The sequence below is a fragment of the Ochotona princeps genome, chromosome 14, assembly GCF_030435755.1.
Source record: "Ochotona princeps isolate mOchPri1 chromosome 14, mOchPri1.hap1, whole genome shotgun sequence".
Classification (NCBI taxonomy): Eukaryota; Metazoa; Chordata; class Mammalia; order Lagomorpha; family Ochotonidae; genus Ochotona; species Ochotona princeps.
In genome coordinates this window covers 4508123-4521393 of record NC_080845.1, presented here as the reverse complement: position 1 = coordinate 4521393, position 13271 = coordinate 4508123, and the positions used below count along the sequence as shown (strand labels likewise).

Genomic DNA, 13271 nt, shown 5'->3' with positions numbered 1-13271 from the left:
CCCATTTTTCGTCAGGCCCAAACAGAAATCCCAGACCCTGCTGTGACCGAGTCTCTGGTCGCGGGGTGGTGGGGAGACACTCCGGGGCGCTCCCTTTGTGGCGGCGGCGGACACGCTTCAGCAGGGACGGCCCGGTCTGAGGGGACCCCTGCTCGGCGATCCGAGGGCTCCAGCTCCCACGCGCACCCCACCGCCGACGGGCCCAGCGCGCAGGCGCGCCCCCGGGGCCTGGCCTCACGCGCAGGCGCGGTGGCGGCAGGCGTGCCCTCGGCGGCCCGTTCGCGGAGGGCTGCGTGCCCCGGAAGCGGAAGCAGCTCCCCCTTTGGCATTGTCTGATTGGAGCGTAGTTTGGTGTCCCCCACCCGCGCGAGCCATGCCGTCCGAGGGCCGCTGCTGGGAGACCCTGCAGGCGCTGCGCAGCTCCAGCAAAGGACGCCTGTGCTACCACCGCGACTGGCTGCTGCGGGGCGAGGTGAGCCCCGCCGGGTCCGGAGCGGGGGGCGGCCGTTCCCCACTTCGGCCTCGTCGCCGGGCCGGGGCCGCTCGCGAGGGGTGGGCGGGTGTGTGTGTTGGGCGGTGGTGACTGCACCCCGTTTCGGGGTGTATGTGTGTAGGAGGCGGTGACTGCGCCCCGTCTGTGTGTGTGTGTGTGTTGGGAGGCGGTAACTGCGCCCCGTCTGTGTGTGTGTGTGTGTGTTGGGCGGTGGTGACTGCGCCCCGTTTCGGGTTTGTGTGTGTGTTGGGGGGCGGTGACTGCGCCCCGTTTCGGGGTGTATGTGTGTGTGTGTGTTGGGGGGCGGTGACTGCGCCCCATCTCGGGTGTGTGTGTGTGTGTGTTGGGGGCGGTGACTGCGCCCCGTTTCTGGTGTGTGTGTGTGTGTGTTGGGGGCGGTGACCGCGCCCCATCTCGGGTGTGTGTGTGTGTGTGTGTGTTGGGGGGCGGTGACCGCGCCCCATCTCGGGTGTGTGTGTGTGTGCGTTGGGGGCGGTGACCGCGCCCCATCTCGGGTGTGTGTGTGTGTGTGTGTGTGTGTGTTGGGGGCGGTGACCGCGCCCCATCTCGGGTGTGTGTGTGTGTGTGTGTGTGTGTGTGTGTTGGGGGCGGTGACCGCGCCCTGTCTCGGGTGTGTGTGTGTGTGTGTGTGTGTTGGGGGCGGTGACCGCGCCCTGTCTCGGGTGTGTGTGTGTGTGTGTGTGTGTTGCGGGCGGTGACCGCGCCCTGTCTCGGGTGAGGAGGGCGTGTGCCGGTGGCCCTGGCCAGATAGGACTGGGGCGCGGGGGGTGGGGGGGCCTCGCTCTTGTAGGTTTGGAAGGCTGTAGGTTGGCTACCTGTGCGTCTGTGTCAGGGCTCACCGACACTACTGACCTGGGCCTGGGATGCCTTCCCTTCATGGCTGGCAGTGCTCTGCCGCTCTGCTGGCATTGTGGCCATCCGAGGTCAACTCTTGCCCGAGTCGTCGCCTCCATCCGCTGTGTTTGCTTTCTGCCATTGTTGCTTTCCGTTGCTTTCTGCCGCGAATTGCTTGGGACTTGGGTTGATGTGGTTAAGTTGGAAACTCAATACAGTTGTGGTGTTGGGGCTGAGATCCTGGGGGAGGGGATTTTACTGCTTGCATTTTGAAGAGATTATTTTAACTTGAAAGAGTTTCACACACACAGGGGGGTGAAGAGAGATAGCTTACATCAGCGTGGACCAATTCACTCGCCAAGTAGCGGTGATGGCTGGAGCTGAGCCAATTTGAAGCCAGGAGCCCAGAGCCTCCTCTGGGTCTCCCCCGCAGGTGCAGGGTCCCAAGGCCTTAGGCCATTCTTGACTGCTTTCCACACACAAAAAAAAATTACATAGGTGTAGATCCACAGCTGTCCTGTTTCTTGCTGTGTGGTACCTTAGGGCCCCACCAGCACGAAAGCTGAAAGCTGAATGGAACTCTGACCTGATGTAAATCTCTTTCCTCCATAAAGCTAGATTCTCCCAGTTAATTTGTTACAATACAAAACAAGCTGGTTGCTATATCGTTCTAGATAAAAGAGCTTTATTTTCCCCCTGGTTAAAGTATTTGTGTCAGTATGGTCTTGTGGGTTCTAATTTTATTTAGTGGAAATCTTTTTTTTTCTCCCCTGAAGTTTTTATTTTTTGATTTGAAAGGGTGACAGAGTGAGCGACAGGTCTTGCATCTGCTGCTCCCCTTTCTTTACGCCTGCAAGAGCCGGGACTGGGCCAGGCTGAAGCCAGAAGTTGCCATGGGGGTGGCAGGAACCCTGATCCTCCAGCCTCAGGCGCTCAGGAGGTATGACCCCAGTGGGGCCTTTCCTCGCCCCCATCCTGGCTGTATTTCATTTGATCCCAGATGTAACTGGGATAATTGGGCTGTTAGTTCCCTTTGGCGTGTTTGGTAAAGGAAGGCATCCCAGAAATGAAGTGCTTCTTCCTGGCCCGACCGTGGAAGCAGCTGTATGTCCTAGCTGCCTGAGCGTTTCAAGTGGAGAGTGGTGATGAAGTGCTTCTTCCTGGCCCGACCGTGGAGGCAGCTGCATGTCCCAGCAGCCTGAGCGTTTCAAGTGGAGGGTGGAGTTCACGCACCTGCAGCTAACTGTGCTCATTATTGCTTTGAGGTCTTCTCAGGCTGAGCTTGGAAATTGTGTGTGTATGTGGATGCACAGCTGTGAGCACATGCACACAGTAATGTATACATAAATATTTGAAGATTGGTTTATGGGGCCAGCCTTGTGGCACAGTGGGCTAAGCCACCACTGGTTGCCAGTTCTCAAATCCAGAGCTGCTTAGCAGAATCCTCCGTGGCAAGCCAAGGGGTGGAGGACCTTGTTCTGCCGCACCTCCAGCCCTTCCCAGGCAATGAAGGGTGCCTCTTCCTGCTCAGCTCCGGTGCCCACCTTTTCTGCCAAGTGTCTCTCTCTCTTTCTTTCTCTCTTTCTCTCTTTTTTTTTTAAGATTTATTTTTATTGCAAAGTCTGATATACAGAGGAAGAGGAGAGACAGAGAAGATCTTCTGTCCGATGATTTCACTCCCCCAAGTGATCGCAGCAGCCGGAGCTGTGCCAATCCAAAGCCAGGAGCCAGGAACTTCCTCCAGGTCTCCCACTCAGGTGCAGGGTCCCAAGGATCCCATATGGGATTTCGGCACGTTCAAGGCGAGGACTTCAGCCGCTAGACCATCGTGCCAGGCCAAATAAGTATATCTTTCTTTTTTTAAAGAAAGTGGTAAGGTTTATTCAGAAGGTAAGTCATACAGACACATGTGGGACATGTTCAAGGAGAGTGGGCCAGGAAAGTGAGAAAGACACTGTCCCACCTTCCATCCCACCTTCTGTCAAGAGAGAGAGTGAGAGAGCCCATCATTTTCCTTTTTTATATCAAATGTGGTATGACTCACAATAAGAGGAACACGTGACTTTTGAAGCCTCTATTGGTTTCTTAATAAGTAAATATTTTTAAAACATTGCTTAGGGCCTGGCGCCCTCCTCTTTCTATATATCTGACTTTGCAGTAAAAATAAATGAATCTTTAAAACACAAAACAAAACAAAATATTATTTAGGTGAGTTCTGCCTCCCTCCCACGGCCTGCCAGTGGGATTATTTTATTCATTTTTTTTTAAGATCTATTTATTTTTATTACAAAGTCAGATACACAGAGAGGAGGAGAGATAGGAAGATCTTCCGTCCGATGATTCACTCCCCAAGTGAGCTGCAACGGCCGGTGCTGCGCTGATCAGAAGCCGGGAACCAGGAACCTCTTCTGGGTCTCCCACGTGGGTGCAGGGTCCTAAAGTTTTGGGCCGTCCTCGACTGCTTTCCCAGGCCACAAGCAGGGAGCTGGATGGGAAGTGGAGCAGCCGGGATTAGAACCGGCGCCCATATGGGATCCTGGCACATTCAAGGTGAGCACTTTAGTTGCTAGGCCATGCCGCCGGGCCCTATTCTTTGGTTTTTGTTTGTACTTGACTTAAGGTTTCATTCTCTCTCCCTTTATTGATTTTGATGTTTTGAATATGTGAAGCATTAATATGATTATAAAATCAAGGGACTGGTGTTGTGGCATAGTGGCATAGTGGATAAAGCCTCTGGCTGCGATCCTGGCATCTCATGTAGAGATGAGTTTGTATCCCAGATGCGTCTTTTTTTTTTTTTAAGATTTATTTTATTTTTATTACAAAGTCAGATATACAGAGAGGAGGAGAGACAGAGAGAAAGATCCTCCGTCTGATGATTCACTCCCCAAGTGAGCACAACGGCCAGTGCTGTGTCGATCCGAAGCCGGTTACCAGGAGCTCTTCCTGGTCTCCCACGCAGATGCAGGGTCCCAAAGCTTTGGGCCGTCCTCGACTGCTTTCCCAGGCCACAAGCAGGGAGCTGGATGGGAAGTGGGGCTGCCGGGATTAGAACCGGCACCCATATGGGATCCTGGCGCATTCAAGGTGGGAACTTTAGCTGCTAGGCCACGCCGCCGGGGCCCTAGATGTGTCATTTCACTTCTGCTAATGATGCAGAAGTGTGGGCCCCTGTCCCAGCCTGGGAGACCGTGTGAAAAAGCTAGACTCTGGTTTAGCTTGGCTCAGTCCTGGCTTTTGTGGCCATCTGGGGGGTGAACCAGTGGACAGATCCTTCCTATTTCTGCCTTTCTCATTTTGTAGCTTTCAGATACAGAGATACATCTTTACACACACACACAAACCGGGGACCAGGTTTGTAGTACTGTAGACTGAGCTGTTGCTTGCAATGCCAGCATCCCATACAGGAGTGCTGGCTCAAGCCTTTTTTGTTTTTGTTTTTTTCCAGAATTGACCAGTTCCATTAATTCTTAGTTGTGAAAGTCCCATGTCATTGTTGCAGCCTTTGGCGGCAATAACTTAGAAGTTAGTCTGGAGCTTTGTCTTGGTCTCTCTTAGATATTTCCCCCACCCACTCAGTGTGGGTTCAAGTTTTGATTGCTCCTTTTCCAATCCAGTGCTCTGCTAGTACTCCTGGGAAAGCAGCTAGAAGATGGTGCAAATTCTTGGGTCCCTGCAACCCACATCTGAAACTCAGATGGACTTCCTGGCTCCTGGCCCGGCCCAGCCTGAGCTGTTGTGGTCATTTGGGGAGTGAGCCAGCAGCTGCAAGAGCTCTGTCTTCCTGTTATTCTGCCTTTCAGGTAAATAACTTTTTTTTTTAAAGATTTATTTATTTTATTATAAAGTCAGATATGCAAAGAGGAGGAGAGACAGAGAGGAAGATCTTCCGCCCGATGATTCACTCCCCAAGTGAGCCTCAACGGCCGGCAGGTAAATAACTTTTTTAAAATTTATTTTTATTGGAAAAATTTACAGAGAGGAGGAGAGACAGGAAGATCTTCTGTCCAACGATTCACTCACCAGCCTCAACAGCTGGAGATGTGCCAGTCTGGAGCCAGGAGCTTCTTCCGGGTCTCCCGGTGGGGGCAGGGTCCCAAGGCTTTGGGCTGTTCTTGACTGCTTTCCCAGGCCACAGGCAGGGAGCTAGATGGGAAGCGGGGCTGCTGGGATTAGAACCCGTGTCCACATGGGATCCTGGGTGTGCAATGTGAGAATTTTAGTTATAAATCTTTAAAAAAAAGATGATGATGAAATAACAGAAGCAATCAGGCATATGGTGGGCAGAGATGGAAAAGCTGGAAGAATGTTCCATGCTTTCATCTTGCGCTGGGATGCGGGAGCGCCCCTTCCTGTGGCCTGGCTTCTTGTGAGCCCTGGAAGGGGTGGGTACGTGATGCCTCCCTCCAGGCCTAGGGGAGGGGAGTGCAACCTGGGTAAGGGGTCATTTGACTGATGAGTAGGCAGACTATTACATATCGTGGCGGAGGTATGGCTTCCAGTTTAGGAGTCTGAGCTTGCTGCCTGCCTGTCGGTTTCATTCCCCCCTGAGGTTTCTGACCCCTATTCCTGGTAGTTGCTGAAGAATTTAGTTTCCTCTCATCTCCTGAAGCTGCTTCTGGTTGATTGGGGGTGTAGGCCTTGCACCTCCTTGCATCGTTTGGAGAACTCTCCCTCTCACCTGATGGATCCACCTCGCCTGTTGTGGAAAGTGTAGCTGGTGCCAGTGGCAAGAAGCCGATTGCCGCCTTCTGGCTTTTGTGGTGGCATCCAGTGGCCTCAGCAGGTTCTGGAGCAGGCGGACTCATCCTTCATGTGTACCTGGGCAGGATCCTCCCCTGCCCAGGAGGTGGCATTGGAGGCAGTGTGCTGGGTGCTCCGTTGCCAGGACATACAACCTGCTCTTTGGTCTCTGAGACCAGAGATCCTGCCACTTATGGACAAAAGGTCATGAAACTGTGCGTTTTTTGGTGATGCTATGACCCGTTAATAAGGGTTGGCCTCACACCCCTGGCCCAGCATGGTTGCAAGCACTTGGAATCTGTCAGGTTTTTTTCCCAGACCAGCACAGTTATGTAGTGGATGTGACCTGCCTAGGATCTGTCAGGTACCTGGCCTACCAGAGGCCATCAGTGCCCTCCCAGACCTTGGCCTCAAGTCCCTGGCAGTACTCAGCTGTATGCCATGAGTGTGACCTGCCCAGAAACCCAGTGTCAGGACCTGCTCCCAGACCCGTGTTTTGGCACACACAGGTTGTGGCCTGTGCTTGTTTATTTTTAAAATTAATTTATTTTTATTGGAAAGACAGATTTACAGAGAGGAAATACAGAGAAAAAAATCTCCTATTGGTTTATTCCTTAAGTGGCTGTAACAGCTGGAGCTGAGCCAATCCAAAGTCATGAGCTGGGAACTTCTTCCGGGTGTCCCATATGGGTTCAGGGTTGCAATGCTTTGGCCCATCCTCTACTGCCTTCCAGGCCATAAGCAGGGAGCTGAATGGGAAGTGGAGCAGCTAGGACATGAATCAGCACTCATATGGGATCCCAGTGGATTGGGCTGCTGGACCAGGCCCTGGCCTTTTTTTTTTTTTTTTTTTTTTTTTTTAAGATTTATTTATTTGGGCCTGACAGCGTGGCCTACCAGCTAAAGTCCTCACCTTGAATGCTCCGGGATCCCATATGGGCGTCGGTTCTAATCCCGGCAGCCCCACTTCCTGTCCAGCTCCCTGCTTGTGGCCTGGCAAAGCAGTCGAGGACGGCCCAAAGCTTTGGGACCCTGCACCCATGTGGGAGACCCAGAACAGGTTCCAGGTTCCCGGCTTCAGTTCGGCGCAGCACCGGCCGTTGCAGTCACTTGGGGAGTGAATCATCGGAAGGAAGATCTTCCTCTCTGTCTCTCCTCTCTGTATATCTTGACTTTGTGATAAAAATTTTAAAAATCTAAAAAAAAGATTTATTTATTTATTGGAAAGTGAGATATACAGAGAGGAAGATCTTCCATTTGATGATTCACTCCCCAAGTGACTGCAACAGTCAGAACACCCAGAGCTGTGCCAATCCAAAACCAGGAGCCCAGAACCTCTTCCCCTGGCCTGTATTGTTTTGTTTTTTTGTTTTTTGAGATAGTTTAGTTGGCACTGGGGCCTCTCTTCCCCCCACCCCAAGTTCCCTCCCTTCCTCTCTGTTCTGCCCTCCAGTCTTAAAAATATGGAATACTTCACGAAAGTGTGTGTCATACTTGTGCAGGGGCCATGCTAATCCTCTCTGTACTGTTCCAGTTTTAGCATATGAGCTGCCAATCTGTATTGTTCCAATTTTCATATATATGCTCCCGAAGTGAGCACCCCTGGCCTGTATTTTTCAATGACTGATATTCCACTGATTGTGTGTTTTATAGTTTCCTTCAAATTTCTTCCATGTTCCAATCTGTTCTAATGTGTTAGATTGCTTTCAAATTTGCTTTAATGGTATTCTTTGTGCCTTGTTCATGTATTTTGTGCCTTGTTCATGTATTAGTCAAGAATCTATGGAGAGCAAATTAGTGAGAGAGAGTGTGTGTGTGTGTGTGTGTGTGTGTGCACGTGCGTGTTGGGAGGGTGGTTATACCTACTCTGAGAAGCACTTAATTAGGAGACTTGGCTCATACATTCATGGCAACTAAGTAGTTGCATGCCATGTTATTGGCAGCTTAGAGATTCTGGGATGCTAGTAGTATGGTCAGCCCTGCCTCAAAAGAGCCAATATGAGAGCTGTCAACTCAAGGCTGCAAGTCCCAGGCCAGCAAGGGGCCCTTGTGGCAAATCCAAAAGTCCCAGGCCAGTTAGGGGCCATGGTGGCAAGCTCGGAAGTCCTAGGCCAGCAAGGGGCCCTGTTGCAAAGTCCTTATGTCCCAAGCCAGCAAGGCCAGGGCTCTGAGGCCCAGGGTAGGAGCTACAAAGTCCCTGCTTTCAGAGGGGGAGACCAGTTTGCCCTCTGCAATGACTGTCCCCAGATCCTCACACTATATCCACCCACTCTGATGTCTGGGCTTCTTGCCACCTTGTTCTCTTGAACTCATCCAGTTTCATCTGAAAACACCCTTAGAGATTGACTTGAAATAGAAATTGACCGGATTTGTAAATGTTCATCATCCAGTCAGCTTGACTCCCACATTTCCCCCATTACAGTTGTCACTTCTGTAGTTAGTTATTTGACCTGATGGCCCTTTTAATATTTATTTATTGTAAACATTTATTTTTGATGTTGTTCACATAGTTCACAAGAATGCAGGCCTATGAGGACCATCGAATAGGGTGGGGAGAGTTGCTATGGAGATGGATGGGGCAGATGCTTCCAGTTTTCCTCTTCTTTCCTTTTCTCCTGTATGGGGTGGGGGACAAGGGAAGTAGAGGGGTTTGCTGCCCAACTGCATCAAGTCCCAGAATGGGGATGTCTGGTTGATGTCATCTTGGAACCCCCGAGGTGGAGAAGAATGTTCCAAGGGTATTGCTTGAGTAGTGTTGAGTTCTGAGACACTTTTGGTTTTGTTGCTCCAAGGTTGAGAAAATCCTTCCAAGGTCCACTGGCTTCACACATGCACCTCAGCATGCCGTCCACTGTACAGACATCAGCAGTCGAGGAGGCCCAGTCCCGAAACAGGCATTGCAAGGCCAGATCACAAATTCTAGGTTTATCCCTGTGGCTAAAGTTTGGAGTCCAGTGGTCCGTTGGGTATTCCCCCAAGAAACCACACCTTGCGTGGCCCCAGACCTGACTCTTGCATTGCCAGCCAGTAAGGTCCAGTTCAGTCTGTCATCGTATTGGCCTGTGTACATATTGGTGTCCCATGCAAACCGACAAGTGTTACTGCCAGGTCCAGCCCAGCATGCCGCAGGCTTAGACCTTGCGGACACCAGCGAGAAATGCAGCCTAGTTGGGGTGACCCCCCGATAAACCCCACCACGTCTGAACCAGCCCTAGTTCCTGCACATGCCAGTATGTTCAGCAGACTGTTCCAATAGTGCCGCATCCCTGTCAGGGTCTCACATACACCTAGGAGTGTTGCAGCTTAGCTCAGCTCACCGCACCCCACGAAACAGTCTCCATGTATGCTGCCAGGTGCCGCCACCTTGTTCAGTCTGACCTGCCCCCAACCCTGGCTCTCATGTCTACTAACAGAAGCTGCAGCCCAGCAGAGGAGTGCCCACAGTTTCCCTACTAGATCCAGTCCCAGTCCTGGATCTTGCATTTCCCAGGGAGTATTGTGATCCAATCTGATACAGTTTGCACCTGACACTTGCTAATGGATGCTGCAGGAAAGTTGGTCATTCAGCACTTAATCCTGGCCCTTGCCTGCGCCAGCAGATGTAATGATCTGGCCAAGCCTGGCCTTCCCACAAACCCAGCTCACATTCAGGCCAGTGGTTATTAGAGCCCTGTGTCCCCCCAGTCCCAGTTCTCATGCTCACCAGTGGGAGCAGTGGTCAAGCAGGGGAGTCCCCGTAGCCCCCCAAACAGGTTCACTCCCGGCCTGGGGTCTTGCATGTGCTGGTGGATGCTGTGGCTCAGTCTGGCATGGCCCGTCTCACCTTGGCATTTGCCAGGAGGTGCTGCAGCCTAACTCTGCCTAGCCAGCCTGGCCCACTTCCAGACCTGACCCATATGTATGCCAACAGGTACTGTAGCCCAGCCTGAACTGGACTGCCCAGCTGGGGCTGTGTCTTAACAGGGGAGCTCCTCAAGCTCTCCTATCACACCAGTTCTCAATCATGGCTTTCGCACACACTGGTGGGTGTTGAGCTCAGCCTGACTTGGCACACTCCAATCCCAACCACACACTGGTGGGTGTTGAGCTCAGCCTGACTTGGCACACTCCAATCCCAACCTTCACTATTCCTTTGAGTCCTTGGATTGTCCTTAGGCCTTCAGTAAGACATGCAGTGGATCATGCCAGGTCAATTGACAAGTGAGTTGGCCTTGACCCTCTGCTTTTCTGTAGGATGTGTTGGAAGAATGCATGTCTCTTCCCAAGCTGTCAACTTACTCTGGATGGGTGGTTGACCATGTCCTGCCCTACACGCACGAGGATGCACCCACCTCAGAGACGTCTCTATCCTCGGGGTCCTCCTCCGGCCTAGACCAGCCCCCGCCCGATTCCAGGTCGTTCCCATCGACATCCCCCACCACACCAAATGGGGTCAAGGTAAGGTTTGGGTCAGCTTCAGGCAAGGGCACGGGACCTGTAGAGTTGAGGTGCTTGAGGTTGTCCGGCAGCCCAGGGAGATGATGGTTGCTTCTCACTGCAGCTATGTTGGGGGACGATGTTCACCCTGTCACTCCGAGCTCTCCCTGGGAACCTCAGAGAACCTCCTCTCTGTTGTCACTAGCAGGAATAGCAATCAACATTGGGGGTTTTTGAGGTTAGAGTATAATTGATACATGGTCTTAAAATGTATGTAATCATGGGTTCTGTGTGAGTTTTTACATTATTATTATCATTATTATTTTCCAGTTCTTCTGTGTTAAACTTCAGAGTAGAATTGCTGCATCTGTGATAAATCTGCGTGATTCTTTTGTTTGTTTTTGTATTTAATTAGTTGAAGTGAGCGTTACAGAGAGAGCAACATAGGCAACTCCATTTTAATTTACTTTTGTAAAGATGCACATTTATTTGAAAAAGAGTGAAGGAAAGAGGAAGGGGGAAGAGTGAGAAAGAAATCTATTACCTAATTGCCTCCCCATATATCCACAACAGCTTGGGCTGGGCCGGGCAAACAGGGCAAAGCAAAATGAGCGCAGTGAACAAGCATCAAGTTAGTGAAGCGATTAGACTGTCAAGTGACCTGTGCTCTGTGTTCGGCCTCTAGTTATCTCCTAAGTTATGGTGGCAGTGCTGCTGATGGTGGCTTGGAAGTTGGGGTATGGGTTTTGGTCTCAGAGATAACACTACCTTTACCGTGTTTATCTGTTTTCATTTCCACCTTTGATCTGTGCAGGACAGACACGAGTCCCAGCACACGGAGTCTATGGCACTTCATTCAGCCCGGGGGATCAGAGTTGAGGGATGCATTCGAATGTATGAAGAAGTGCACAGAATGAAAGGGGCGGTAAGTGAACTCCTGCAGAGGCCCAGACTTAACCTGGGAGCCACACGTGGCCGAGTTCCTCAGGGCTTAGCATGCCCGCTGTGTCCTCTAACTGTCCTGAGCCTCACTTTGTGCTCCCTGGTCCATTTCAGGGGATACTATAATGTAGGGATCATGTTCAGGCATGATGAACTCAGATCTGGTTTCCAGTCCTGGTGCTTCTGTGTTAACTGGATCCAGGAATCCAGAACTCAGTCCATGTTAGCAGGGACCCAGGCACCGGAGCCACCACTTGCTGCCTGTCAGTGTGTGTTAGCAGGAAATGGGAAAGGGAGTAGAGGCAGAACCTGAATCTCAGTGCTCTGGGCATTCAATTGTGCCTGAACCATCGTGCCAGGCTCCACGTTACCCTTGCCTCAAGTCAGATGGCACAAATCTGGCACATTCTGTTCATCCAGTGATAAACGCCTGCTCAGGGTGACCAGTGGAGGGAATTGGCAGATCTGTGTTCATGCCATTGCAGCCCAGATGCTTGTCTCCTGACTGTTCTGTCTGACATATTCAGCACATCTTCTTGCTTTTTAGCCCCATGAGTCCGTCTCGTCGTACCTGGCATCTCCCACTCCCCGGCTTCTCGGTTTCCCTGAGGCGTGGTGTGTGTGCACGCATGCTTGTGTGTGTGTGTCTGCTCAACTCTGCGCTCCCAAACAAGCTGCCCATCCTCCAGCCTTCTGCTCGTGATCTTCCTCTTAGTCTCTCTAGCTTACCTTTTGCCTTTCCAGTTATTTATTTATTTATTTATTTTTAATTGTTTGAAAGAGGGTGGGGAGAGAGAAAGAATAAGAGGATACCTTCCACCCACTGGTTGACTTCCCAAATGGCTGTGACAGACAAAAGCTGGGTTAGTCAGGAGCCAGAAGCTTCCTCCAGGTCTCCTGCATGGATACAGGTGCCCAAGTTCTTGAGCTGTCCTTCACTGCTTTCCCAGACACAATAACAGAGAGCTGGATCAGAAATGGAGCAGCGAGGCCCGGCGCAGTGTCGTAGGGCTAAAGTCCTCACCTCACATGCGCTAGGATCCCATGTGGGCCCCAGTTCTAATCCCGGCTGTCCCACTTCCCGTCCAGCTCCCTGCTTGTGGCCTGGGAAAGTAGGAGAGGATGGGCCAAAGCCTTGGGACCCTGTATCCGCATGGGTGTGTAAATGTCTTCTCATACAATAATAAATATCTGGTTCCTGGAGGTATTTCTTAGTAAGTGGAGGTGGGGGAGAAAAAATATGCAGAAATAGCAGTGGGAGGAAAGGGGTAAAATTAGGAATTTGTCTGTTGGAATGAGGATTCTGTGGGTCACTGTGGCTCTCCCAAATGGACACGCAGGCTGGAACCTTGGAAGTGCACATGTGACTGTTGGGTTTCTGCCTTGGCGTGCCTGCCTGCTCCCAGCTCACATTGGACTGGCAGTGATGTCTGGGCTAGATTGGAGGAGTTATCCAGAACAGCTCCAAAGATGGTGTGTTGATTCCATGTCCTTAAGGATCCAGGTAGGAGGGCAGCACGCAGTGGAGGATTCTGGAACACATGCTGCTCCCTTGCAGGAAGGCCTGAGGCAGTGGCAGGAGGAGCAGGAGAGGAAGGTGCGGGCCCTCTCAGAAATGGCTTGTGAGCAACTGAAGCGCTTTGATGAGCGGAAGGAGCTGAAGCAGCATAAAGAGTTCCAGGACTTACGGGAAGTGATCGAGAAGAGGTGAGTGACCCTGCATGGCGACTGTGGCTGTGGTGCGGGCAGCCAGAACTATTCCTGCAGGAATCCCAGGAGAAAGTGCTGGCCTTCTTTTGAATCCTTAAATACCAAAGTAAGA

General features: G+C 51.6%; 1 protein-coding gene and 1 non-coding gene across 2 annotated transcripts in view; one reads left to right on the top strand and one right to left on the bottom strand.

Moving 5' to 3' along the window:
* The first annotated feature begins 311 nt into the window (after window positions 1–311).
* GLE1 (GLE1 RNA export mediator) overlaps window positions 312–13271 on the top strand; it is a 31216-nt gene continuing 18256 nt past the window's right edge. Inside the window, exons 1-4 of the mRNA XM_004593517.3 lie at window positions 312–472; window positions 10325–10528; window positions 11322–11432; window positions 13008–13156. Of these exons, the coding sequence (XP_004593574.2) occupies window positions 374–472; window positions 10325–10528; window positions 11322–11432; window positions 13008–13156 (563 nt within the window). The 5' untranslated portion in view covers window positions 312–373. The remainder of the gene's footprint in view (window positions 473–10324; window positions 10529–11321; window positions 11433–13007; window positions 13157–13271) is intronic.
* Window positions 7549–7658, bottom strand: LOC118759987 (U6 spliceosomal RNA). Its single transcript, XR_004996511.2, has one exon. It is a non-coding gene; the product is annotated as a U6 spliceosomal RNA (small nuclear RNA).